Genomic DNA, 26,286 nt, shown 5'->3' on the forward strand with positions numbered 1-26,286 from the left:
TCCCCGAAACTCTCAAGGCCAGTCCTTCTAACAAGCTTTTGTCTCTTCCTAACAGGGGACGATGGCGTCGCCTTCTATTTGTTCATCATCATTCCCATCCTGGTGACACTTTTCATCGCCAGCCTGACCACCATCCTCTTCTTTGTGAACAAAAAGAGGCGAGTGTTTTGCTGCCCGCCCGAGCGACTCTCTTGATTATGTTGCAGTGCTTTGCTCTGCTCATGAAACTTAATGATCAGTACAATGTTAATTAGAGTTAATAGATGTTGCTTTCATTAACATTCCCCTGTGGTGGGAGGGTAGACTATATATAAACGCATTCGCAGTCGGAGCGTGCTGACTGAGTTCTGTTTGTGTCCACAGGAACAGCGACAGATTAGGGAATGGAGTCCTCTATGCTTCAGTCAACCCGGAGTACTTCAGTGCTGCTGAGAGTAAGACGCCTTATTGTCTTCCATGGTGTTTTATCTTCAGTCGTCCTGATTCTGTTTTTTAAATTTATTTTGGCACCGTTGCAGTGTACGTCCCCGATGAGTGGGAGGTGGCCAGGGAGAAGATCACCATGCATAAGGAGCTGGGCCAGGGCTCTTTCGGGATGGTGTACGAAGGCATCGCCAAAGGAGTGGTCAAGGACGAACCCGACACACGAGTGGCCATCAAGACGGTCAACGAGACCGCCAGCATGAGGGAGCGCATCGAGTTCTTGAACGAGGCCTCCGTCATGAAGGAGTTTAACTGCCACCATGTGGTAAGAGAGACGCGACTGCACTTGCATTTTTTCTTACATCATCTGAAATGATATCTCAAATATATATATAAATATATAAATACAGTATGTGTTGAGTCCCACTGATAGCTGTGTAAATGTGTGCTGACATGTGTGTGTCGTTTGTGTGAGCCCCTGATGAAAAGTAGAATCACTGTTGCTCTTGGATCACATTAATGTGATGAACTTTAATCATTTCAATGTGTCACAAGCGGGCCCTGCTTCTTCTCGTCTGTGCACAGTATGGCGTTAAAGCTCCGGGGCTTTTTTCTAAGATACTACCGGATTGACAAACGGAATAGTCGATTTTGCTCATGCTGAATCACTTTGTGTTGGATTTTATTCTGTGTTCTATCAGGGAAAACTCATTAAGATTATTTATTTGTTGTTGAGGTTAAGCCTGAGAGAGTTAGCATTAGCAAATCAACAACACAAAATACATTTCTTACACTCCTAGAGTTCAAACTTATCTAAATGTATTTGGCGTTGATTAGTGGGGCTTCATGAAACAGTTGATGAGGTGTCATGATACAGTGTCTTATTTTTGAAAGACCACTAGATGGCACTATTAATTTGGTTTCATTAAATGTCTAGATTATAAAATCATAAAGCAGAGAGTGCCACCTAGTGGTCTTTCAAACTGTATCATGATACCTCATCAACTGTTTCATGAAGCCTCATAAACCCATCACTTGTGTTCAGTGTGTTATTATAGTTAACTAAATTAACCTATTTTAACTGATGGGCTACAGTCCAGTTATTTAGACAGGATGATTTTACTGAACATATTGGTTTGTGCTAAAAAGAAAACTGGAGAAGCATTTCGCCAATGACACAAAGATGGCCGTATTTACTTTGGAATCACCTGTGGTATCGTTTACAGTGTAAACTTTACACTGTCTATACACACATAGGCTAGTCTCTAGGTTCTTGATTCGACTCTACATCATTTCTTAATGCATCTGTATCTTTTTTATACAAGCTTTAATCACAATAGCTTCTTAATCGCCTTATTGATGCGAAAGGCTTTGAGATCCGAGCGTGGTGTTGTTGTCGGCCGCAGGAGTCGGACCTCCTGGAGCGTCTGTGTACGTTCTCTAATCAGTGCAACCGCCGGCTGTTTAACTGCATGTTAACTATAAAGATTTTCCGTTTGCAAAGCTTCACTTAACACCTTTTTCACGGCTGGCTGAAAGCAAGGCTTAGCACCCTAACATCACGGTCACGACGACACTGTGAATCAGATATTTAAACGGTGTTAAAAGTTTGTTTTGGACGCGCCGAGGTACGAGTTCATGACGCTCGTGTAATTGCGGTGTTTTTCTTTTTGCATAGGTGCGCCTGCTGGGCGTGGTCTCGCAGGGACAGCCAACGTTGGTGATTATGGAGCTGATGACCCGGGGGGATCTCAAGAGCCACCTGCGCTCTCTGCGTAAAGAAGTAAGCAGCTTTTCGCAGACACACGTGCAAACAACACACAGCGTATCAGAACATCTGTCTCAGTCAAGGAAGACTGATGTTTACTTGGAGTTCTTACGTCTGTTAGTGAATCAAAACATTGAAACACAGACGCCTGGAGACGGAGACAATAAAATGTCAATTTAATAGTATTATTTTAATATTTTACAACTTTTATGTTAACTACTTCTATTTCCAGTAAAAACATAAACACAAATTTGGCTCTTAAATGAAAAGTTGAAACATTGTATCTACATTTTTAACACCATCAGTGTGTGTGAGTTTGTAATTTAGTGTAAAGCTAAATAAGCATAGAAAAGTGCAATTTTAGTAAGAGCCATTTACCATTTATTATCATGTATTATCATGTATTATCTCGGGGTCAAGGTGACCCGTAGTCCCAAAAACATACGTGTTTATCCCTTGTGTTGTCTCTGGGTCAAGGTGAATGACCTCCTGTGTATGTATGTGTGTGTGTTTATATATATATAGATATATATATATCTATATATATATATAGATATAGATGTATAGAATAGAATAGAAAATGTTTATTCATCCCCAGAGGGGAAACACACTTTTACAACAGCACAGTTGAAATAAATAAAGTGCAAGGAAAAAATAAATAATAAAAGAGATAATAAAAAAAAATAAAAAAAACGATCTTAAAGATATACAAATTATTTACAATATTAGAAATTTAACACTATTAACAAAATAAAATAAAAATAAAATAAAATAAAAACAAAAAATAAAATAAAACGCACGAGAAGAAAAACACACTACGGATTAGCATCAGGATATTTAAAGTAGAGATATATATATATATATATATATATATATATATATATATATATATATATGGAAGCCAGGGAGATTGTTGACCTTCAACTGAGACAACACAAGGTTAAGAAAAATAAAATATATAACATCTGTGTGCAACGTCAAAAACCAGAAGCACATCTAATAAAGGTTATTTAATAAAAACACTTTTTTTTTTCTAAACTCTCTTCCCACACTATGTTGCACTTCTACTGTATATTGTTGTACGTTGTCATATTTGGCACCACTTCTGTTTTGCTTTGTAATGGTTTTTCATTATGATTTTTTGTTCTATATTTGTTTGTTTTAATTGCTGCTGTGACAAAACACATTATATTGGAATATCTTATCTCATCCCCGCTCTTAACACTTTTGTGCTGACCTTCTGTGTAAAGAGCAGCAGTTATTTTTGATTCTCTTCTTCACAGAATTCCACCACTCAGGTCCTCCCTCCATTAAAAAAGATGATCCAGATGACGGGGGAAATTGCCGACGGCATGGCGTACCTCAACGCCAATAAATTCGTCCACCGGGACCTGGCGGCCAGGAACTGCATGGTGGCGGAGGACTTCACGGTGAAGATCGGAGGTGAGTGGCGACAATAGAAAGGACTCTGTGGTTACACTCGCTGCCCTCCTGGTACGAGCTTTAAGCTCTGAGCACTTGCCTGAAGCAGTGGAGTCTTAATGTAGATGGACAGAGAGAGGCAGCAGGTGAGATGATTTATGAGTTTCCGGGAACATCCATCCCCCCCTGCACCCAGAGTGAGTGATCTCCATTGACTTCTCTAATCTCTCCTCTCATTTTTCCTGCAGACTTCGGCATGACCAGAGATATTTATGAGACGGATTACTACAGAAAGGGAGGAAAGGGCTTGCTGCCCGTCCGCTGGATGTCTCCAGAATCGCTGAAAGATGGCGTGTTTACTACAATGTCTGATGTCTGGTAAGAGGTCCAACACTATTCGATGCGCACACAGAACACACACCTGCCGTGTGCATGCGTTTCGCCTGCAGGGGGCTTTGGAAGTATTTCTGGAATGTGTTTGGATACAGTGCCACAAAACAGGATTTAAAATCACAGACATCCATGGAAGGTTTAAAATCTGCCCTCGATCATGTCTGTGCCCAGAGAGATAGAAATGTGAACACCAAAGTGTTTCAGCACAATATTAAATCATTTACACTTAAGTGTCCAAAACGCATTCAAACTTCTTGGCTAAAAATGGGTGATTTTGGTTTATATTTTTTTCTTTTATCTGTTATCAAGCTAGTTATAGAAACAGATACTGCATATTTTATTATTTAAAACTAGTCAGCCCACTAAATATAAACGTATATTTATATTTAATTATAGTGAAAAGCAGTGCTAAGTCACCAGAGCATTAGCATTTGACGCTATTAAAAAAAGTAGAAAGCTTCTTTCAAATGAATATTTCAAGACTAGAAGAAACACTTTATTTGGCTTCTTGACTAACACCTAGTATGGTTAGCTTCCCTAGTTTCAAGTTGTAAAAACAGTTTAAGCCCATCATTTGGGCAGGCCAACTAAAAAGATACAATGGTTCTTGCGTCACCTATTGTTGCCCTACTGATGACCGATGCACTTTCACTCTTTTTTTTTTAATAAAGCGTCTGCTAAATTGCCTGTAATTTGACGTAAGAATAGCTTTAAAAAGTCTGACCTACTTTATTAAAACGGCACAAAGCCATCCTAGAAAAGTCTACCCTGCTCGTAGACCAGGCTAAGAACATTTGAACAAGTATGTCCCACTGGTAAACCAGCCTAAAAAAAATGAGGAGAAGCCAATTCTCCCGATAAAACTTCCTGAAACTCAATCAACTGGCCAACCTAGTAAGTTGCCTTAGAAACATTAACCAGACTTCCTGCTGGAAAACAATTTCTTGCTCCACTGGCAAAAGGAGTCCGATGACTTTAAGACCAGTCAGCTAAATGGTAACCAGGCCTAGAAGCCATGTGGATCATCCTGCCACACTGTTGAATACATTCAGTTCCACAGAATTACCTACACTGGTGGTAAACAAGTTCCAAACCACCATGGACCAACTTGACCCAATGTTAAATCAACTTATAACCAGCTTAGCCTCGGCTGGCCTGCTGCTAAACCAGCATCAAACCAATATAGAGCAGCTAGATCCTTGAGCTTTTTCTTTCTAGAAGGATTGATGATCGGAGTGACTTCTTTCTTCTTTTTTTAAAATTATTAAACACTTTATTGATCAGCCACATCAATATGAATGTTGTTCAATTCTTCCACTTCTGCGTCGATGTTCAAGTCCCCGTACACACTGTGAAATCAAGTCTGATGAGTAAAAAGTCACTATTATGGGCTGCAGCATATGAACCGTCGGTGTTTTGGTGTTTGTTCCTGTTTAATGAGCAGAAGAAGCAGGAGAATGATAATTAGACGCCGCGAGAACACGCAGCACTCAGCAGATCCTCCACTTATTAACACCGTATAAACACACAACTTGGCAGCTGAAGGACTAAAAATAATGTCGTGTGTACGAGTGTGTGAATCAGACATATTTCATGACCGCAGGACCAGTGGAGTATTTACAGTATGCGTCACCTCGGCTTTACCTCTTGACTCTCCCAACAATATCTGTCTGATCTTGTCACGCATCTTTAGAAGTTCTGGCTTCACAACGTATCAGGTGTCGCTTGTTATTTCTGCTTGATTATGATACGCCCCAAAGGAACCTTCTCAAGGGACTAATAAAGTACTTTATATTTACTTAGTTATAAATAAATGATAGCAAATATACTTGATATGAATAACTGACCTATTGTGTATTATTTTTTGGTCCTTTTATAGTCATTTTTATCGTCTTCCTCTTTATCTTTATTAATGTTGTGTTGACGGTCGGCCATAAACTTGGGATGCATTTATATTAATGTTCCATGTTAAACTGCTTTGTTTGACAGTATAGTGTTAAAATAAGTCTTGTTGGATTATCAAAAATCAATCAATCAGTTACAATGTATGAAATGTAATTGACTTGATTGACACTTTTGAAAATATTCAAGACATCGCGTGTTGCAGTCATTTTTTTTTACTGTTTCGGTTTTTTTCTACAACCTTTCTTTACACTCTTATGGAAAAATAAATGTAAAGGTTATGAACATAAAGTAGTGAATGCCATCTGATGATAGTTGATCAAAAATAACAACATGGGTAGAAATGAGATGCTTGGCAGAGGTCTTCGCTCTCTAAGTGCTTTTCTACTTTAATGTAAAATGCTTATTTCTCACCTTTTTTTTTATTGCCAATAAATATAAACATCAAAAAGAAAAGCACTAAACACATTTAAAACACGTATTTAAAGAGTACCACCTAACCAGGAACAAGGTTACCAATTATCAAAATAACTTGATTTTTCTCAATTAATAAAAACACTTACACACTCAATACTGTCACCATCATTGGAAAAAACATAGATGTATCTATCGTTAAATAAAATAATATGCTTACTAATGTCAATAATATTTTTTCCATTTCAATTTTATTTGAGTTTATTGATAATAGTCCATAAATAAATACATGGAAATTTAAAAAAAACCTTGATAATTAAAGGAATAATGACATTAAGAAAAATATGTAAATAATTACATTGTATGTTATATAATAAAGGCCTAATTTAATACATATTAACACCAAAGTTAAAAGAATATGAAAACTTTTTCTAAGGATAAATTAAATTTTAATTTGGAATAATTTCACATTAGATGACAATAAATGAAGCTAATATGAACATTCTTACTTGTTTATCTTTGCTCTATCCTCGTGATAAACACACCTCCACGTCTAACTGGTTAACAGAACAGACTTAAAAGTGGCTTGTGATTGAGTTGAAATCCTCAATCCAGGCTTTATTTCCTCTGAACGGGCCCACCATCAGTAGCCAGGACACTGACCTCATCTGGACTCCCCACAGGTCGTTCGGAGTGGTGCTGTGGGAAGTGGCCACCTTGGCCGAGCAGCCCTATCAGGGCATGTCCAACGAGCAAGTGCTGCGCTTCGTCATGGAGGGAGGACTCTTGGACAAGCCGGACAACTGCCCCGACATGCTGTAAGTCTTTTGGTATCCGCGCCGTACTCTCCATTTTTGGCCCGACGGTCGTGGGTTCGCCTTTCATGGCCGTATTGTTGAATACTCGCGGGCGACGCATCCTGAAGTGTCTATTTCAGTTCCAAGTGTGTGAAATATCATGTGATGCGTGTGTGTGCCAAGTCCAACGGCCGAGATGATGTCTGACATTGACGTCACAGGTTAAAAGCGGTGCTGGTGGCACGCCCCCCCCCCATGGTGGTCGCATGCCAGACACAAGTCCCATAGAAGGGATGCCTGTTCGTGGGCGACCCGGAGGCTCATCAGGAGGACACTCGACAAGTGCCCGTCAGCAGACCTGGTGCCAGGGAGTCTGTTAAGACATTTATCTTTCATTAATGAGTCACCCCGCTTGTTGCCGACACTAAGATGTAGGTCTCTCTGTCTCCCGGTCTGACCTCAATCAGAAGGCATTCCGTGCTGGTTCGACTCCCACATGTCGTGGCTGACCTCACCTTCCACGCGTCAAAAAAAAAAAACAGAGCCCTGTGTTGTTCAGACACAAACCTCTGGTTTCTATAGTAGCCCGACTGTTTGGTCCCGATTACAGCGCCGTGTGGATCGTGTTACAAAGGTTGGGGGAGGGCGGGGGCGCGGGGTTCCTGTGACAGGTCCCCGAACCGCTGGGTTTTGCCTTTTGAAGTCCAGACTTGGCAGCGATCGCCATGAAAAGTACAGCTTCGAGTTCAAGTCGAGGGAGTGTGGGATGTGGATCTGGGTGGAAAACTTGGGATTGTACCTCAGTTTCCAGGCTGTACATTTTGTGGAGCGTTTTTTTAGAAGTGAAAAAAAACCCCAACATGAAGCCGTTTCATAAACAAAGAAGGAGCCACAGTGTTGTGTGAGGAATGACTTCAGAGGAAAAGGGCAACTTAACAATAAACCTTTTTTTCTCCAGAGCGACTAAGATATTGACCCAACTTCCTTGTGACATTTCAAGTCGGGTCCATGTCGGCACCTACTGCAAAATGAACTGCTTGTGCTAGAGTCGCATGCAGGAGAAGCCTTTGCTACGGACCAGGAGAGTTCCGCGGCACGACCTCAGGTTACTCCGGACCCTCAGTCCGGCTCTGAATGTTATGTCTTGTTTTCGTTCAAGGAGACTTCAGGACTCTCTCACACTTGCTGAGCTGTAGAAAAACAAGTCTGAGCGGCCCCCTGCTGGTGTCAGGGGTGAAGTGGGGGGGGAATGATGGGGATACGTTTTCCCATAATGCACTAGTAATATAATGCAGTGTGCGTGGAGAAGAATCAATGGTGAACGAAGGAGTGATTCTACAGAGCGATATTGTATCAAATGACACTAGAGACAAAAATAATTAAAAGATAAACAAAGTTGAATCTCCATGTGACAAAAATACTAATTTAGATAAATTCGAGGGAAAGCAAAGTGAGTTATTGTTAAATAAGTTACCCAAATTAACTAAAATATCGTTTATCAAGTAATAATTATGAATATTTAACAGAAAAAAAATGTTGCTTGTTTTGATGGAAACTCAATCTAGACTCGCGTCTGTTAATATCTGCCTCCCCCTGCTGGTTGAGAAACGCACTACAAATAACAGCCTTTTAACCGACGAGAAAGTTTGAATATAGCAAAAACACGCAATTATTATTTTTGATAATGCAATAATATTATTATTTTTAGCTCATACAAGTAACTGATCAAAAAATAAATAAACTAAATGGAAAATATTAATTATATAAGTGCTTACAATTCAAATAAAATAATGTTCGGAAAAGTTGTAATATGTTGAAAAAATACTATATATTCGTAATCATTACTGTAACACTAATTTCTCGAAGGAATTTTCCTAATGGATAAATATATTTATATCTTATCTAAACAATTGAACAATAATTGAAAAAAAAACAACCTCAAACAAATGCTGAAATAAGTAAGTACATTATAGAATGTTTAATTACGCATTGACATTTTAAAAACTAGTTTTAACTTAATATTAATGTTACTTAATAAATATCATACAATGGATATACAGAAAATATTATATAATAGATAAATGTTTAGGTTCTTCTATTTTAGAACTAAACTAGTAATGAATACGTGCAAAATAACATCAATGCCAAACAAATTTAAAACAAATATTTGATGAGTTTTATTGTCTGTAAGACAGTATTTACAAGAACCTTATGAAAGTGAACACCTGTCCGTCCATAAACATTTCTTTATAATAAAAAATATTTTTGAGGTAAGTAAGTAAGTAATATTTATTTATATAGCGCTTTTCGAGACCAGGGTCACAAAGCGCTTAAACAATCAAAACAATACTCAAAAAAGATAAGACTGAGAACAACACAGGAGTTCGAGAAATTCAAGGAAAAGCCTGAACAAATAGAAACGTCTTAAGATGTTTCTTAAAGGAGTCAGTAGATCCATCAAGCGCAAAGAGAGAGGAAGATCGTTCCAAAGCTTAGGAGCAACAGCCTGAAAAGATTTCTCTCCTCTGGTCCTGAGCCTGTGGTTTTGAAGCCAAAAGGAGGAGAAAAGAACAAAAAAAAGACATGAAACATGAACTGGCTTAATAAAAATAAACGATGGATAACGATCAATAATTGCATCTTAATGTGTCCTAAGGTTTAAATCATTTTCTCGCCTCCAGGTTCGAGCTGATGAGGATGTGTTGGCAGTACAACCCGAAAATGCGTCCGTCCTTCCTGGAGATCATCAGCAGCATCAAGGACGACATGGAGCCGCCCTTCAGCGAGATGAGCTTCTTCTACAGCGAGGAGAACAAGCCGCCGGACACCGAGGAGCTGGACATGGAGGTGGAGACCATGAAGAACATTCCGCTGGACCCAGCGTCCAACATGCAGCCGTCGTCCTCATCGGCGGCCGCCGCTGCCGCTGCCGCCGCGGCGCTGCTGGGATGCGGCGCCGGGACGCCCCCGCCGCCCCCCACACAGCAGCAGCAGCAGCAGCTCTCGCCCATGCAGGGCCCAAGTACTCCCCTCCTGGGTTCCGTCTCGCCCTCCTCCCCCGACCCGGCGGCCTCCTCGGCGTCCCCGGGACAGTCGTTGGAAAACTCAGGACATCTTTCGGCCAACGGTCCCGTGGTGGTGCTGCGGCCCAACTTCGAGGAGCTGCAGCCGTACGCGCACATGAACGGCGGGAGGAAGAACGAGCGAGCGCTGCCGCTGCCGCAGTCGTCGGCCTGCTGATGCGCCCGGACCTCCTTCTACAGGGTAGACCTCTGGTCCACAGGACGCTCCTCTGCCGTGTGAAGGTGGGACGCCCTCTCTTCTCGCGCAGAACCCGGAGGCTCGGACTCAAAAACACTGGGGTTCTGGTGGGACCCGCTAGGGATCCCGGGGGGACGGTCTTCGCCGTCGAGGGACGACTTAAAGACTTTCAAGCATATCTGCCAGCAAATCCAACAGACGAGCACTTTTTTTTTTTTTTTTTTCCTTCGGGCAGTCCGAGAGAAGGACGTGGATCTCCGAGCGTGTATTTATACATCTATGTGATTCTCTCTATACTACGGTAAAGCTTCATTTCTAGAAAAAAGGACTCATCGAGGACATGAGCGAAGGATTGCCGGGACTAGACTTTTTTTTATGGACCGGCAGGTGAAAGGTCAACGTGGAGGGGGAGGGGCCTACGAGTGTCTGCCAAACTGTTGCCAAATCTTTGTCCTTCTTTAAAGTCTTTTTTTCTTCTGTGGCTGTGATTCAGAGCTGATCATCAAAATATATATAAATATATATACGACGTTCAAAAGTGCTCAAATCTACATTAACTTATTGACCCGATTTATTTTGTATTTCCTGAAAAAAACAATATATTTTTATATGATTTTTTTTAACTGGATGCTTTAGCGTTTGATGAGCCGAAACATTACGACCACCATGCCTTATATTTAGTAAACCCCCTTTTTTTTTACGTTTGTTTTACTGGCCAGTCTTTCATCTCTAAGAAATGAGGGAAATAAAGGAGTAAATTTCTTATTTAAATGTTATAAAATGACCCAGAGATGGGCGTTTGTGTTTAAGACAAACCTGACTTGCGATCGGTTCTGAATGCATTTTTTAATAATGCTAAACTTCCACTAAATTTAAGATAAAATGCATCAAACTTTCATTTGAATCACAACAATCAAACAAGTGTGTTTTACATTCCAACTCGCTGGAACATCATATCAATGATACTTTAATTATTAAAGGCTATTTTTAGCATCAAAATACTCAAATTGTTACAACACCAAGGACGCTGGTCTCCGTCTATTTATTCCAGATGAATTGTGGTTATTTTTAAAGCCTGTTGAAGAGGAAATACTGCAGTATCATTTGTGTTTCATGGTATTGTATATACTACTGTAGATGATTTAGTTTTTGGTGCACTTAGAGTTACTCTTAAGGTAACTTAAACGCTCTTACAGGCCACATCAATGTGACGGATTTAAACATATGAATCTTTAAGCCGCTGGTGAAAGCAGGTCAGAGTTCACGAGAGAAATGATAAGTTATTTTTAACCAGAGTAGGTTAAGAAAATATTTAACAAAGTGTCACGATGTGTTTAAACCAGAGTATGATCCGAAAAAGTTGTGGGAAAAAAAGTTAAAGAGATTTACAGGTTTTCACTTTCCTGAACTTAAAAAACAAAAAAGAATTCACAAGTGTCTTATACTTGCATTTATTTACCCCACATTGGGAAGGTGGTCATAATGTTTTGGCCCAGAGCTAAAGTTTGAATCCGGGCCTTTTATATAAGTTGGTTCTTTTTATTTTTATGACATTAGTGTTTCCCCCCAAAAAAACAAAACAACATTTGTTGCAATAATATCAATAACGTGCCAAAAAAAACGAAAGAGCGCCCCCTATCTTTAGCGCACCTAAAACAAAGATGTTTATTTATTCAAGATGGGTCACTCTGAGTCGCAGCCTCAAACCCCCCCCGACCCTCCTTCTCTTCGGGACGACTCAACACCGCGGTTTCAACCTCCAGACAAGAGAACGGCCTCAAAAAAATCCATCGATGACCTTTGACCCCGGTCGACCCCATCGTCGGGGCGGTCCGATCATTAGCGTCTCTGCATTTCAGCGAGAAAGAAGAAAAAAAAAGGTCTTACAGTTGTTTTTTCAAAAACTGCAGGATCTGTTTTTTATACACACGGATTTGATTTGTCACTTTGAAAGAACTTTTTAAAGATGTTTTTGCCTCTACGTCTGTACAGAACAAAAAGCTGCTATTTTGATTCAGTTTCTCTGCTATATATATATATCTATGTGTATATAGATGTATATATATAGATCCTTCAGGTTTGATACTCTCCGGTCTCCACTACAGTCCATTTCTCATGTTCTTAAAAATGATAAAAAATACTATATAAAAATGTTTTTCTTTTCATGTTTGTCCCCCCCGACAGGTTTTCTGTAACACTATTGTCTTTTTATCCCCCCCCCATTTTGTTTGTGGATGTTTATATTATCATTATTGTTATTATTAATATTATTTGGAATGGACACCTTAGCTCCTGGCGTGAGCGTGTACTTTCTGCACCCCTTTTTTTTTTTTTTTTTTTTGTATTCTCGCGCTGCGTTTGGTGTCAGTGCAACTCAATCTCAGGTCAAAGTAAAAAGGCTTTTTTTTTTTTTTTGTCACGTTTCCTCCGTCACCTTCACCCACTCGCCATCCCACCTGTGACGCCACCTCTGCTGCTGTGCCTCCTTTAAAAAAAAAAGTCCAGTCTAGAAGAAAAAAAAAATCACTTCCTGCCTCCTTTTAGGGCTAATTGGGTTGCCTTAATCACGCCATCCATCGACCAGAGTCCCCGCCCCCTTCCCATGAGCAATACTCGCCCGCGTCAAACCAAATACCAGACGAGTCCAGAGAAGAGAAAACAAGGTCTTAAAACGGAGGTAGAATATTGTGAAGGATTTCTCTTCATCTTTTTTTTTTTTTCATTTTATGATTAAATGTTGTTCATTTCTTCAACCCTTTTACTTTTTTCTCCCTGTTATTTATTGACTTCCTTTCTCTGATATCAGTTTCAATCACTGTACAAATGCCCCTTAATTCAGTATAAAGTTTTTGTATGTATTTTCTTTGGTGTCAATGATTGGGGACTTTTTTTTTTGTTGGTTTTTCTTCATATATCTACCTCACTCTTTTGAAATACATGTATGAAAAGAAACATAAAACCACATCTCACTCTTTCTCATCGGCCTCTAGAAGATAAACCTCACTGTTCAGACGGGTTGCTAGTTTAACTCCCCCCCCCCCCCCATGATCCCCTGAGAAAGACAAATAAATCCTGAATCTAGATGTTAAATTTACAACCTTCAGGGATTTTATTTAAAGAACTATTTAAGCCAACTTATTTATTTCTAATTTAATTTGGTGTTTTAAGGCTTTGAACTGGTGATTTGCGGGTAAAATCTGTCGTTTTAAAAGAAAATATCAGCGGAGTCACAAATATTTAACTGCACCTCAAGAATGTAACACAAACTCCTCCCGCTCCCGTGAAAACCATCTTTTTCAACATATTTTTTTAGATATGCCCGTTGACTGCCATGACACACGTTCACACACATAATCAGGGTGTCCACATGTACGCTTTTTAGATTAGTTTGAGACGAGAGTTGTTTTTTAAATACAAATAATAATAAAAAACAAGTGAAAATGGAACTTTCGAAAATAGAAAATCCTTCAAATACACCAAAAAATGAAATAAATCATGTAGAATCTTCAAACCTAGTATAGTGTCATTCATGAGTTATAGTACATGGTGTTCTTTGATCAGTATTATACAAAACAATTATCAAATTAATTAAATTACAATAGTAAAAAAATAATTTAAAAAGTTTAAATTGAGAATGATTTTCTTTCAGAAAACTGAAAATGCCTTATGACGACTAAAACTCCCAAATTTGTGTCTTCATTTAAGTTATTATATTGAAAAGAAACTTGTTTCAGTGCCACTTACAGAAGGATTTCTTATTTTATATCATTTTGCTTTTCGATTTAAACATGAGATTTAAAAACGATCTTCTTTTGCTGCCGTTTTCACAGGAGTTTAGCTCGATGTGTGACCGTGAACAAAAGTAGCGTGTGCGTGTAGACACCCTGATTTGAAGCAACTATGTTTTCTGGGATGTGGATCAGAAGGATCCAGATGTTAATAGTGTGAATGAAATGCTCTTCAAACCCTAAGAAACCATCACAGTCTACTCTTGTACATGCAGACGTCTGATGGGTCGACACTTCTCACGCGACACTCGTTTAAAGGGATCTTCTAGCTGGAGGTGTCCGGGGGTCGGACACTACAAAGACTCCTCGGGAGGTGTTTAGATGTTTTTATTTTAGATTACGGGTAGTAATTCTGAACTAGAGAAGAGAAGGTGTTTCAGTTTTGATATCTTTACCTGCAGAATGTTCTTCAGACCTCAGTTGATGCAGCGTGTCTGGACACCACCTGCATCCAGAAGAGGTTCAGCATCATCACTCTTTTTCTTCGCCATGATTCTGAACTTCCATCTTCATGACAGGAGGCGAGACATATTCATCTTTTCTCCAATCACTCGGCTGTCTTTATTTAACTTCGCTATTTGAGGCCTCAAAATATTTTTCAGTAGCTGAGGCAGTGTGGCTTCTTCTTTTTTTTTTTAGGAAGGTGGTGTTATCTCCAAATGTGTATCTGAAAATCTCTTGTATTTTCTTTTTTCTTTTTTTTTTCCTGAAATTTTAATAAAATAATAATAATAAAAAATATCCTTTCAAGTTTCTTACGTTTTCAAAGTCAGATAATAGACATGTTTTATGGCTGATTTCAGTTTTTCGTGTTAGTTTAATTGAATAAACGTAAAAAAGAAATTAAGTTAAATATCTTAATAGTTTTGGTGTACTGCTGTTTATGAACGAATACACTCAGATGACGTCATTATAACGCGATTATATTCTTCATAAGAAGCAGCTTTTTTTATCCTCTGACGAGAAACGCTGCACGTGGTGCGTTCATGTACTTAATTTTTTTGAATTTGATCTGTTTGATCTTGGATCTTATCTACAAAAAAGGTAAGTTGTTGAAGGTACGTGACAAACAAACTGCATTTTGGCGTGAATGTCTTTTTTTACATTTGCAGTTCATTTTTTAATTATTTATAAAATGTATTATAAAGTAAAATTATATTTATTTATTAATTATGAAGTTAATTATTTATAAAGAAAATTAATGGATGTTTAAAAGCCTCAACAATGATTATTAATTATTAATTAAATATTTCTTCCAACTGTTTAATACTTTGTCCATTTCCGCTGCAGTACCACTTCTCATCCACTAGGTCGCAGTGCAACCTCGACAGGTTGACGCTCAGCCTGTCAAAGTTTTGAGGTTTAATATTCATAGCTCGCCGTAGAGATAAAAACAAATAAAGTCCTCACGTGATCAGGTATGTAGGAAACGTGTGACCTACGGAATCCTGTGCATTATTCTGCGATCTAAAGTGGTTTTTAATGGATAAATAGGCAGCTAACGCCAGTTAGCTTATTAGCTTTTGCATTAAATATATAACCGATTTATAAATATATATACAATCTATAATAGATTAAGAACGGAATAGGAATAATATCCTGATTTATTTCTTATTTTATTATTAAATAATTAAGTGTCAGTTTGTTTGTTTTTTAATCACGCGACCGAATTATTATCATTAGTGTCCGGTACAATGCATTATGGGAAGTGTAGTTTGTTAGCGGGTGGTAAATTAAAAACGTTTCCTTTTTGTCAAAAAACGAGCAGCTGTATAGTTTTCTTTGTCAGTGGTCGGACGGCCCGTGAAGGCAGCACCGCTGAGCTCCTGGTCCCGCCTTCTTCTCCTCCTCCTGCACTTGTCAAAAGTGCAAGAGCTGCTCCCATCACTCGCGCTGAAGGACCAAGTCCCGAACCAATCCTCAGAACCTGCACCAGAACCTGCACCAGATGCCATCATGCTGCCCGTCAGGAGAACTTTCGATGGCGAGAAGCAGCAGCTGCAGCAGCTCAACGACAGGCTGGCCCAGTACCTGTCCAGAACCAAAGAGCTGGAGCTGGAGAACCTCCATCTGATGAGCGAGGTGGCCCGGATGAGGCGGGACCGGACCCCAGTGTGGGAGCCCGGATACAAGGTGGAGCTGCGGGAGCTCAGGAGGACCGTGGAGCAGATGGCCCTGGAGAAGTCCCGGGTGGAGATGGAGCGCGAGAAGCTGTGGCAGGAGCTCCAGATGGTCCAGTCTCTGTGCAGCGAGCAGACCCTGGTGTGCCGGGACATGGGCGGGGAGATGCGGGTCTGCGAGGAGGACCTCAGGCACGCGCACCTCACCAACGGGGACCTTCAGAAGAGACTCCAGCAGCTGCAGGCCGAGTACGCGCGTCTGGAGAAGGCGCACTGGCAGGAGATGGAGGTGGTCCATCGGCAGGTGGAGTCCCGGCTGGTCCCCGTCATCACGGAGACGTACCGGGGGCCCCCAGGGGCCTCCTCGGAGAAGGAGGTGCAGGACTACGCCCGCGGACTGTCCGAGGGCTGGATGGAGACCTTCGACATGTACAGGAGCCAGGTGGAGGAGATGGAGAGGGCCATCAGGGGGGACCAGGTGAAGCTGGGGGAGCTGCAGAAGGAGAAGATGCTCCACACGGAGGAGCTGAGAAGGTTACGCAAGGATGCGGAGAAGCAGGGCCACGTCCAGGGGAGGCTGGAGGAGCAGCTGGTGCACATGGAGGAGAGGTTCCATGCGGACTGCACTCAGTACCAGGTACCTTCTTTAAAGATAAACTTTGTTAATAATAAGTCTAGCATAATATAGGAACAATGTGTTTAAAATGATGAAGAGATGCTTCTTGTGAGTCAAAGGCCACTCCCTGACTGAGCCACGCCCACTCGCACTATTAAAGGGGCTACAGATGGAAGACTTCAATCCATCTGTTCTCCATAAATAAAAAAGAAAATAAATTCTAAACTATAAATAGATATTGGCTCAAATAAAACGTTTCCCCATCAAAGAGACACATCAAGACCGTCATAGATCAGATCAATCTTTGCCATTTGAGACATAATACATCGAATTTATGTTTCAAACATTTAGTATTTTCCTGTTAAAAAATGTCCTCATTTTTAATTTTAGAAATAAAAGCTCACTTTTATCATCGGAAATGTACTAAATGTACATTCCGATCTTTAAAATATGTAAAGATACAAAGTGTTTTTGGCAGCTATATTTCACCTCATGACAGTTACTGGCATTGTTATCTGCTATCTAAGCTAACAAACATAGCATTCACTTTAAAATGTCCTTTGATTTATGTTACTGTTGGTTAAAACACTTTATTTTAAAAGTCTCCCTTTTCACTATGCGTGATGTGGTTTGTCATTTTTAACAACCAAAAAGAGCAATCTAACTATATAACTGCATGGGGGTTTGCTTACCTAAGACCTCGGCTCCTGCAAGTGAAAGATGTCACCTGCTGTCTGTGATGTCACTTGTCAGCATTATAGTTTTTTTTTTAAAAACTTTGGAATGGGTATAATTCATGATTTATTTAAGTATATATATATATATATATATATATTTTTATCAAACCAAAAAAGTATTTTGTCTAAATATAATATGTCTGGTAGAAAAGTCAAAGTAGAAGTAGGGATCCCCGACCACGTTAGCACCGGTTCGATGTGTGCATTATGTTCACGTACCAAGCTTAAAATAAAACGGTAAAATTAATAAATGTTTTATAATTTTCACTAATTTTTAAAGGTTTATTGTATTTGAAAAGTTGACTAAAACAATATCTTAAGGCTTCAAGAGTCACTTCAGAGAAAATACCATATTTTTTCAGAACAAAACCTTTCAGACAGTAATAATCAATAGAAGAAAAGTTATATTAATCATTTTCTTTCCTTCTTTGCGGCCTTGTAACGAAAGCCCCAATGAACAGTACGGGTCCCTGGACCAGGGTTTTGGGACCACTGCTTTACAGGACACTTGAGTAACAGTAGAAGTGCATGGAAGTGACATGTTTGTATCGGCCATGGATCAATGCTCAAGTCAGTGTTTTCCGTCCTTAGCATAATTCTCCTTCGCTAAAGATACATCCCTTCTAAAGTGGATCCTGACATGCCTCTATTCCCAAACCTCTCAAGCCTCACGTCCCTCGAGTCTAGCTTTGGACCTCGGCACAAAAGGATTGGATTTCTGCAGCAGCCAAATGGTGTTGTTCCTCCCCCACGCTTTCATGGCGGCAGGATTTCTCCCGCCACTTAAGCCAATTAGCTGTCAGACTGACAAATCCTTCTTAGCCGGCCTAAAGATGGCGCCCTGAGCGGGTCGACCCGTCTCAGATGACAGGACCGCTGACACGCCCTCGGAGATTTGTCACAAAGACACATTTTCTCAGAGGTTGATGCTTCATCGACGCACGTGTCGCCCGATGTCAGGTCGAGGTTTGAAAAGGTTCAATCACGAGGGCAGTCGTCGGATCGGATCAAACCAAGTGATTAATCGGGATCAGACTTGATACCGATCAGATCCGTCCCGTCGGGTCTCAATGAGAGCTCCTCTAATATTAAATACAGTAACAAATGTACAACTTTAACTAATCCAATTAATCCTGGAATCTGCACACATTTACCGTTAAACAAGAAAATATTCTATTTAACGACAGAAGCACAATTTTTTCTTCTCATGTCCACCAGATGATCATCGAGCAGCTGGAGCGTGAGAGGAACACAATGGCACAGGAAATTGAAAGGAAGATGATGGAACATCAGCAGCTCCTTCAGGTCAAGATGGATTTGGGAATGGAAGTGGCCGGCTACAGGTGATTAAAGCTTAAAGCTCTTCGTGATCTCAGTCGCTCTTTATAAGGGCTTTCATAGCAAACTTCTGTTTGAAGATTTTCCCTTTTCCCATCACTCATCATTAGGATTATTCTAGTATTACAGTGTAGTCATTACTTACAGAGATAAAGAAGGTCATTTACCCGACGAGAAAACAGGTTATTGTTTGTCGTTTGTTTTTGTTTTTTCTATACCCACATGTCCATGGAAATTATGCAGTAACAGCTATATAGCAATGTGTACTAAAACAATTCTTATGTGATGTCAGACTTTAAACTAATGCACCTCAAAAACTCAACACTCAGGGGCAAAATCCAACCTTCAGAGTCACTTTAAACTGTTGAAATGACTCAGAATTCAGAATCAATACTGAATTAAAGTCAAACCAAAAACTAGATCACCTTCACAACATGTAAAAATGTGATCAACTACTTTGATTTTGGAGTTCAAGCTTAGACAGTTTTCCATCAAGGAGCCTTAATATTGATATTTGGAAACATTAAATGGAGGCAGAAAGAGGAAAAAAGGATGTATTTAAAAAATAAATTACACAGATGTTTTTGCTAAAATAATTGTTCAGAATTTGAAATGGAAACTGATTTTACATTCTTCCCGATTTCAAATCAAATCAATTTCAATGCTGAAATGTTCAGCAAATACAATGTATTTTCTAAAGCAAGAGTAAAAATATAGTTGTTAAGTTGTCAAAATTAATTTGAAGATAAGTTTTTTTGAAATCATAAACCGACTTGTTTAACAAAAAACTTTATGTTTAAACTTAAAAATAAGTTTAAAACAAACTAAACTAATATAATATATAGAAAATAAATATGTGATATTTTTCTTCCCAATTTATCCCTTCAAATTAAAAACATTCATGCTACAAAAGTATGATGTTTCACAGTAAAATGTTTTGTTATCCTCGGTATTTAATTAGTATTGATTCACTTAAGTCTCGCTTAAAACTTTTAAACGTTGATACCTCACTATTGGTGTTTTCCGTGCTCTAGCGTTGACCTTTAACCCTGCTTAAGGTGACCGGTCGACTCTCACCTCAAATCTATCTGAAGCAAGATCAATGTTCAGTTGTGAATTCTATCCCCACCATTGATCTCACAGAAATCATTAGCTTCTCTCTTCACTGTTGCTGTGAAAGCGCTCACACTCCCATCGCTCAGAGTAACTGGAATAGAGCAGGAGTCGTAAACCATCTTAGAAGGTGCTTTCATGCCGCTGTGGTTTGAATATTCCCTCAGTGGAGGACAAATGAGTCGCTCCTGTAATAGAACGTCTTGTTTTCATGAGCTCGACATAGCTGTATCACTCATCATCGCACACCCACCACCTATTTAAAGTCAACGCCAGCCATGTGTTGCTGTTCTTATTGGGTTCTGTGTTGAATAAAAACAGAAATATAACAAATTATTTGATTTAAACCTCTGTGGCACCGGCTACGCTGCTAACGCTAGGATGCTAATGCTACACTGCTAATGCGAGGATGCTAATGCTACGATTCATATACAGTATCTTATTAAACATTACTTTATTCCTTATTCATTTGCGTAATTTAATTTTTTTGTTTGCGCTTTAGGAAAAAATTAAGCATATTGTCAAATTTTATAGAGCAATGTTCAGAAATCAGAAATCCTTTATTTATCCCGCGAGGGGAAATTCAGTTTAAACAACAGCAAGCGCAATACCTCAAATAAAAAATAAAAAAACACCCAGAAATAGAATAATAAAATGAAAAGAAAGATCTAAATAGAATAGAATAAAAATCTGCCCTATATTATATATGCACTATCATATTTACAAAAATAACAAGAAGAAAATAACAAGAAGAAAAGGTGCTGTTAAATATTTATCTTGCTGAGTTCTTATTGTGGAGTCTGATGGCAGCAGGGAGGAAGGACCTGCGGTACCTCTCCCTCACACACCTGGGATGAAGCATCCTATCACTGAGTCCTCAAAATGTGGCCATCAAGAAGGTGCAGCAGACGAATATAAAAAAAGACCTAAATGAAGCCTATTTTTCAATGTTCTGTTCCCAGTCCTTACAATAAAGTCTCTTATTATGGCTCGAACTGAGCTGAGACTGCATTGATTGGCTTCACTGTTTAATAATGAATAAAAAACTAATCCAGGTTCTGTGTGGAACTCTCAGAGTTTCCAAATGAACCATTTGACATGTATGGTGAGTCTAATGGTCTGTGATGTGAAGATGAAGTACACGCTACACAAACTAAAAAACCCGGACATTTAAAGGATTGTTTCAGGGTAAAAGAGCAGGTATGTTTACCTTAAATAAGCCTGTATATTTAGTATGTGAAGGTCCAAATGGGGGACGTTCAATTTTTACCTGTGTCTCTCAGTGAGATTTAAACATTACGAAATTACATTTTCAATCCAGAACTATAGGTGAAGATGGATGTGGGAGTAAATCTATGTCCTGACGTCTCTTCCAGGGTTGTAACGTGAAACCAATCCTGTCAGTTGTGTTAATGGACTGGATGTCTTAAACCACGAGAAAATAGCTGAGCTTTGTGGTTCATTGACTCCGGTCTTCAGGCTTCCATCAGCTTTCAAGTTCTCTGGATAGTTTTATATTTATAACCTCTTTTTTTTTGTCATAGTTCTTGACTCCAAATATGGTTAGTCATATCCTCAGTTCAACATTTATCTTTCGTTCTTCAGTGAACGATGACATTGATCGATCGACTAAATCCGAGCTGTGGTCCAATAAAAACAAAGAACATGTGATAAAGTTTATTATAGATATTATAGTTAGTAATGTGTTCTATTGACCAGCGTCGTAGCACATTGTCACAAGTCAGCGGTGAGATTCCTGGGGAAGTGTGGACAGCCCTGCTTTTGTGGCGTTTATTTTTAGGTCAGTCATTCGTGAGGAAGCTCTCTCCGGCAAAGGTTGCTCCATTTGGAAGGACTTCTGTTTGTTGTCGATTAGCGTTTGACTGCCAGCCAAAGGTACTTGACACACCGTCTGGTGATCCGAGCTTTTGCCACTAGTAAGTGATTCTATATGGTTGTGACCTTATATGGTCGCTTCCTCTCTTCAGCCAGTTGTGAAAGTGTTAGAACTGGAGAGTGGAAATGTCAGAGCTGGATGAAGTCGAGCGTCTTTTAAGGTACTATTTTTCTCTTTGTGTGGATTAAGAAAGAAGTTTTGATTGAACACACATGTTCTATTTTAGTTACACAAGTTATTGTTTTTTTCCAGATCTCTCCTGGAGGGTGAGCGAGCAGGTCTGCAGGAGGTTCACCGGAGAGGAACTCATCACCAAAGAGAGAGAATCATCGGTAACTCACTGGTTGCATTGCTATGTTCTTATTTACTGCTCCATTTTTAAGGGTTTCGAATCTTATTTTCAAACATTGTCACATGACATAAAAATATTTGGATATGAAAGTACTACACCAGTTTCTGTATGTATTTGTACATCTTATTTTCTACATAACAGTGTATGAGTTGTCAGATATTATTGTTTATAGGTCTTTATAGGTTATGGTACATATATTTGTTTTCCAAATACATTACTTGTACAAGCGATTATATACAGGTATGTGTTATACAGTCTCAGTTAAACTAAAGTTTAAAGAATGTATCTACACACTGTTCTATAAGGTGAGTTGAGATCATGTACATTTAAAAAATATTTGTGACGTTGATACTTATTGCATGTATTATATCAGTAGATCTGAGTTTTTTTTAAAATAGAAATAGAAACACTTTGTTTTCATTCCAGATATTCCTAGGTTAACATAATGTTTAGGCGTATTCCAAGTAGCAGAATCGATTCAGAAGATAACAGAGAGTGCTTGACAATCTTAAAGAAACAAAAGTATAAATTTAGAAAAACTTAAGAGATGAAGAAAAGCAAAGAAGGCAATTTAGGAAGTAATAGATAGATAGATAGATAGATAGATAGATAGATAGATAGATAGATAGATGGATGGATGGATGGATGGATGGATGGATGGATAGATGGATGGATGGATGGATGGATGGATGGATGGATGGATGGATGGATGGATGGATGGATGGATGGATGGATGGATGGATGGATGGATGGATGGATGGATGGATGGATGGATGGATGGATGGATGGATAGATCCCATGCAGCTGGTCACAGCAGGAGGGCCTTCAGTGTTATTTAACCATTAAATTGTCAAGAGATAACTTGGTTATGATATGACACTTACTTTAAATACATGGAAAAAAAAGTTAAATTAATATGAGTGACTAGAGAGGAGATACAAGATAGAATAACGTGGAGAAGTCTGACTCGCTGATGGGAATATGGGCTCAATTCTCTCTGAAAACTGTCATGATTAGTTCAAGATCAATTAAGGCAAAACTCCATTTAGAAGAAAGGGTTGAGGTATAACCAGACCTTGACCTGGAGATTTTTTGTCCAAGAAATGTACTTGAAAACATACTACAAGTAGTAAAATCTTACCTGAAGAGCAGGTATATGCTATAATGCGCCAAAAAATGGAGAGAAAAAGGTATAAGAAAATAATGAGAAGGGGGTTAAGGATTGACATTGAGATATGTGCTATTGTGCTCCCACCTGTGAACACAAGTGATGTGTTATGTTGTCTCATGAAACTGATGAATTGTGAATGAGTAGATCAGAGCCAAAGATTATAAAGCAGAGATTGACATGAAGTGGTCTTTAAGAAAAAAGAAGCCATATCATGACACTTCATCAGCTGTTTTATGAAGCCTCATAATCACTAGCAAACACCATCAAGTCATCAATAAATAAAGTCTGTTCATGTGTTCAAGTAACAAGAAAACTTTCAATTTTACGTTCCAGACATCAAGTTGCCTTCGCAGCCTTACACCCCCAGAGCTTCCACGACCGTCCGACAGCGTCAAAATGTCACGTTCACGTCGCCACCATCATACCCGGGGAGGTCCAATGTGCCTCAGTCGGGATCGCGAAGCCCCTCCAGGGTCATTCCAATCTCTATCACAGGGAGGTCTCAGCATCAGAGTCCCGCCTCCAGAAGGGACATGATCTCATTCAACAAAGCCAGGTCTGCAGCCTCGACCCCGGTTCAGACCATCACCAAAGAGAAGATCACAGTCCAGAGTTCAAAACCTATGAGTCAGAGATCACACGATATAACGTCAGAGGAGAAAAGAGTGGAAATAAAACAAGTTGCTCGACCTGTACAGAAGTCCTGTCCTGAGGTTAAGTCGGAGAAGATGGAGTCGCCTGTGAAAGAGGCGAAGAAGGACGAGCCGGTGGAAAGAGTGGAAGAGAATGTACGTGAAAGTGTTACTGAAGAGAAGGAGAAAGGAAATGTTTTGTTTAGTCCGAGCGAGAGAGCAGTTCTAGATAACGTGTCTGTGGAGGAGATCATTGAGAAGGTGATGAAGCCGGCCGGCCTGGACGCGAAGCCGTGCTCCTCCGGGGACTCCAAAGTGACCTATCACGTGGAGACGAGCGAGATGGAGGACGGCACGACGAAGACTCAGATCGTGCTGCAGTCCAAGGTGGAAGAGGAGGTGGATTTTTCCGAGGACGCCGCCCTGAACGAGCTGCTCGGCCAGAGCGTGAAGCACATGTCGCTGGAGGACATCAAAGACACGGAGACGGCGAGCATGATCAAGAACCTGCTGAGTGGTCTGCAGGGAGACGGGAACCTGGAGAACAGGTCGGTCAACGTGGAAATCATCGAGGAGCCCGTGGAGTCCTACAGCGACGAAGAAGAGGTGGTGGAGTCGGGGCTCTTTGAACCTGATTCCACATATTTCCAGATCGAGGAGCTGGAGAATACGCAAGTGGAGAAAACGCTGTCGTACATGACAGACGACCAGGCGGGGTCTACTCCAGAGCTTCCCAAAGAGGCCGAATATTTGTCCCCGGAGCAAGAAGCCAGGGATTATTTCGTCTCCACCCCTGATGAGAATCTCTCCGAGTTTGAGGAAGGAGGTGGAATCACCTCTTACGGGCACTACGGCCTGGTGGACGACCTGTCCGACGAGAGGTACTACCAGGACGAACGACTCCCGCCCAGCAGCGTGATCGTTGAAGAGAGTGAGGAGTACAGGTTCGTGCCAGATGATCTCTCCTTCACCAAAGAAAGCATTCCCGAGTGTATCATAGAAGAAGAAGTCCGTGTCTCGCCGATAGTCCAGGAGTCGGTGCTGGGGTTCCTCAGGCAGGACAGTCTGGAGCCTCAGGAGCAGCTGAAGGGAGCGCTGGAGAAGCTGCAGGAGTCCGTCTCGGGCCCCTTGAGGGAGGAGTTGGCGTTCCTGACCAAAGTCAGCAGTGAAAGTCCTCAAAATGTGGCCATCAAGAAGGTGCAGCAGACGAGCGGGAACGGAACCACGACCATCGTCGCCGAGCTGAACGTGTCCCAGTCGCTGGAGGACTCCGGACTGCTGGAGGAGGAGGATCTGTCCGAGGAGCAGATCATGGCGGCGCTGAAGGCATCTCACCTGGGGGAGGCGTTTCAGAGCGGAGCCGGAGGAGGCTACAGCTTCAAGATCTCCAAAGAGGAGGACGTGGGGTTCGGTGACGAGTTTGAGGGTTTCGGGGGCGAAGGGGAGCCGTCGTCCATGACCACGGAGAGGATCATCAGAATAGGGCCCTCGGAGGAGTCGTTCACCTTTCAGATGGAAGGCATGAGCTCGGATGACGGGCGGGAGGCTCACATCCTGCCCGCCAAGATCACCCACGAGAAGAAAATCGCAACCGTCTATCTGGAGAGTTCTGACAATTGAAAATGTATTCTGACGAGTCGTAGAAAGATTCTCGGTGTAGAGTCGATTCACTTGGTTAGAGCTTCTTAAGTCAATCATGCTCTTCTTAGGAAGGTTAGTGGAATAAAGGAAGTTTGATTCTTGATGTTTGATTTAAGGTTGTTACTTGCTAGTTTACGCACTCACAGCTTCCAGCCACCCGTGGACCCCTCAAATATAGTCTTGCACAATAAGTCAGGTCGTCTCTAAGAATGTTCTCAATGTCACTCGAGGCCTTTCTTTGTTGTGTTAGCGTCTGCTACTCTTGTTTAGCTTTAATTAAAAGTCTACAATCGTATCAATATAATGTCTGTTTTTATTTAGAGAACTATTACACTGTAGTTCCTCGGTTATGACAGAAGGTTTTAGACCCTCCTGTGAAATTTGAATTGATTCCAAAGAGCTTTTATGACTATTGTTTGCCAGTGTTGATACCTGGTCAGACTGAGAGCCACAGGGTAGATCCTGCCAGAAACACATGTTTGTCTAAAAGGTGAAACCATA

At 40.4% G+C, this 26,286-nt stretch overlaps 2 protein-coding genes across 2 annotated transcripts in view; both read left to right on the forward strand.

The window, feature by feature from the left end:
* The window catches only part of LOC148073819 (insulin-like growth factor 1 receptor), an 83,337-nt gene extending 70,552 nt beyond the window's left edge, over nt 1-12,785 (forward strand). Inside the window, exons 14-21 of the mRNA XM_087797975.1 lie at nt 56-158; nt 364-434; nt 519-748; nt 2,102-2,206; nt 3,475-3,634; nt 3,862-3,991; nt 7,006-7,140; nt 9,801-12,785. Of these exons, the coding sequence (XP_087654101.1) occupies nt 56-158; nt 364-434; nt 519-748; nt 2,102-2,206; nt 3,475-3,634; nt 3,862-3,991; nt 7,006-7,140; nt 9,801-10,359 (1,493 nt within the window). The 3' untranslated portion in view covers nt 10,360-12,785. The remainder of the gene's footprint in view (nt 1-55; nt 159-363; nt 435-518; nt 749-2,101; nt 2,207-3,474; nt 3,635-3,861; nt 3,992-7,005; nt 7,141-9,800) is intronic.
* Nucleotides 12,786-16,068: 3,283 nt separating this feature from the next.
* synm (synemin, intermediate filament protein) lies at nt 16,069-26,080 on the forward strand. Its single transcript, XM_087797584.1, has 4 exons — nt 16,069-16,925; nt 18,860-18,984; nt 22,242-22,321; nt 23,846-26,080. The coding sequence occupies exons 1-4, from the start codon at nt 16,125-16,127 to the stop codon at nt 25,762-25,764; spliced, it is 2,925 nt and encodes a 974-aa protein (XP_087653710.1). The 5' UTR covers nt 16,069-16,124; the 3' UTR covers nt 25,765-26,080.
* Nucleotides 26,081-26,286: the final 206 nt, after the last annotated feature.

This window comes from Callionymus lyra, chromosome 8 (assembly GCF_982586985.1).
Source record: "Callionymus lyra chromosome 8, fCalLyr1.hap1.1, whole genome shotgun sequence".
In the NCBI taxonomy this organism is placed as follows: domain Eukaryota; kingdom Metazoa; phylum Chordata; class Actinopteri; order Syngnathiformes; family Callionymidae; genus Callionymus; species Callionymus lyra.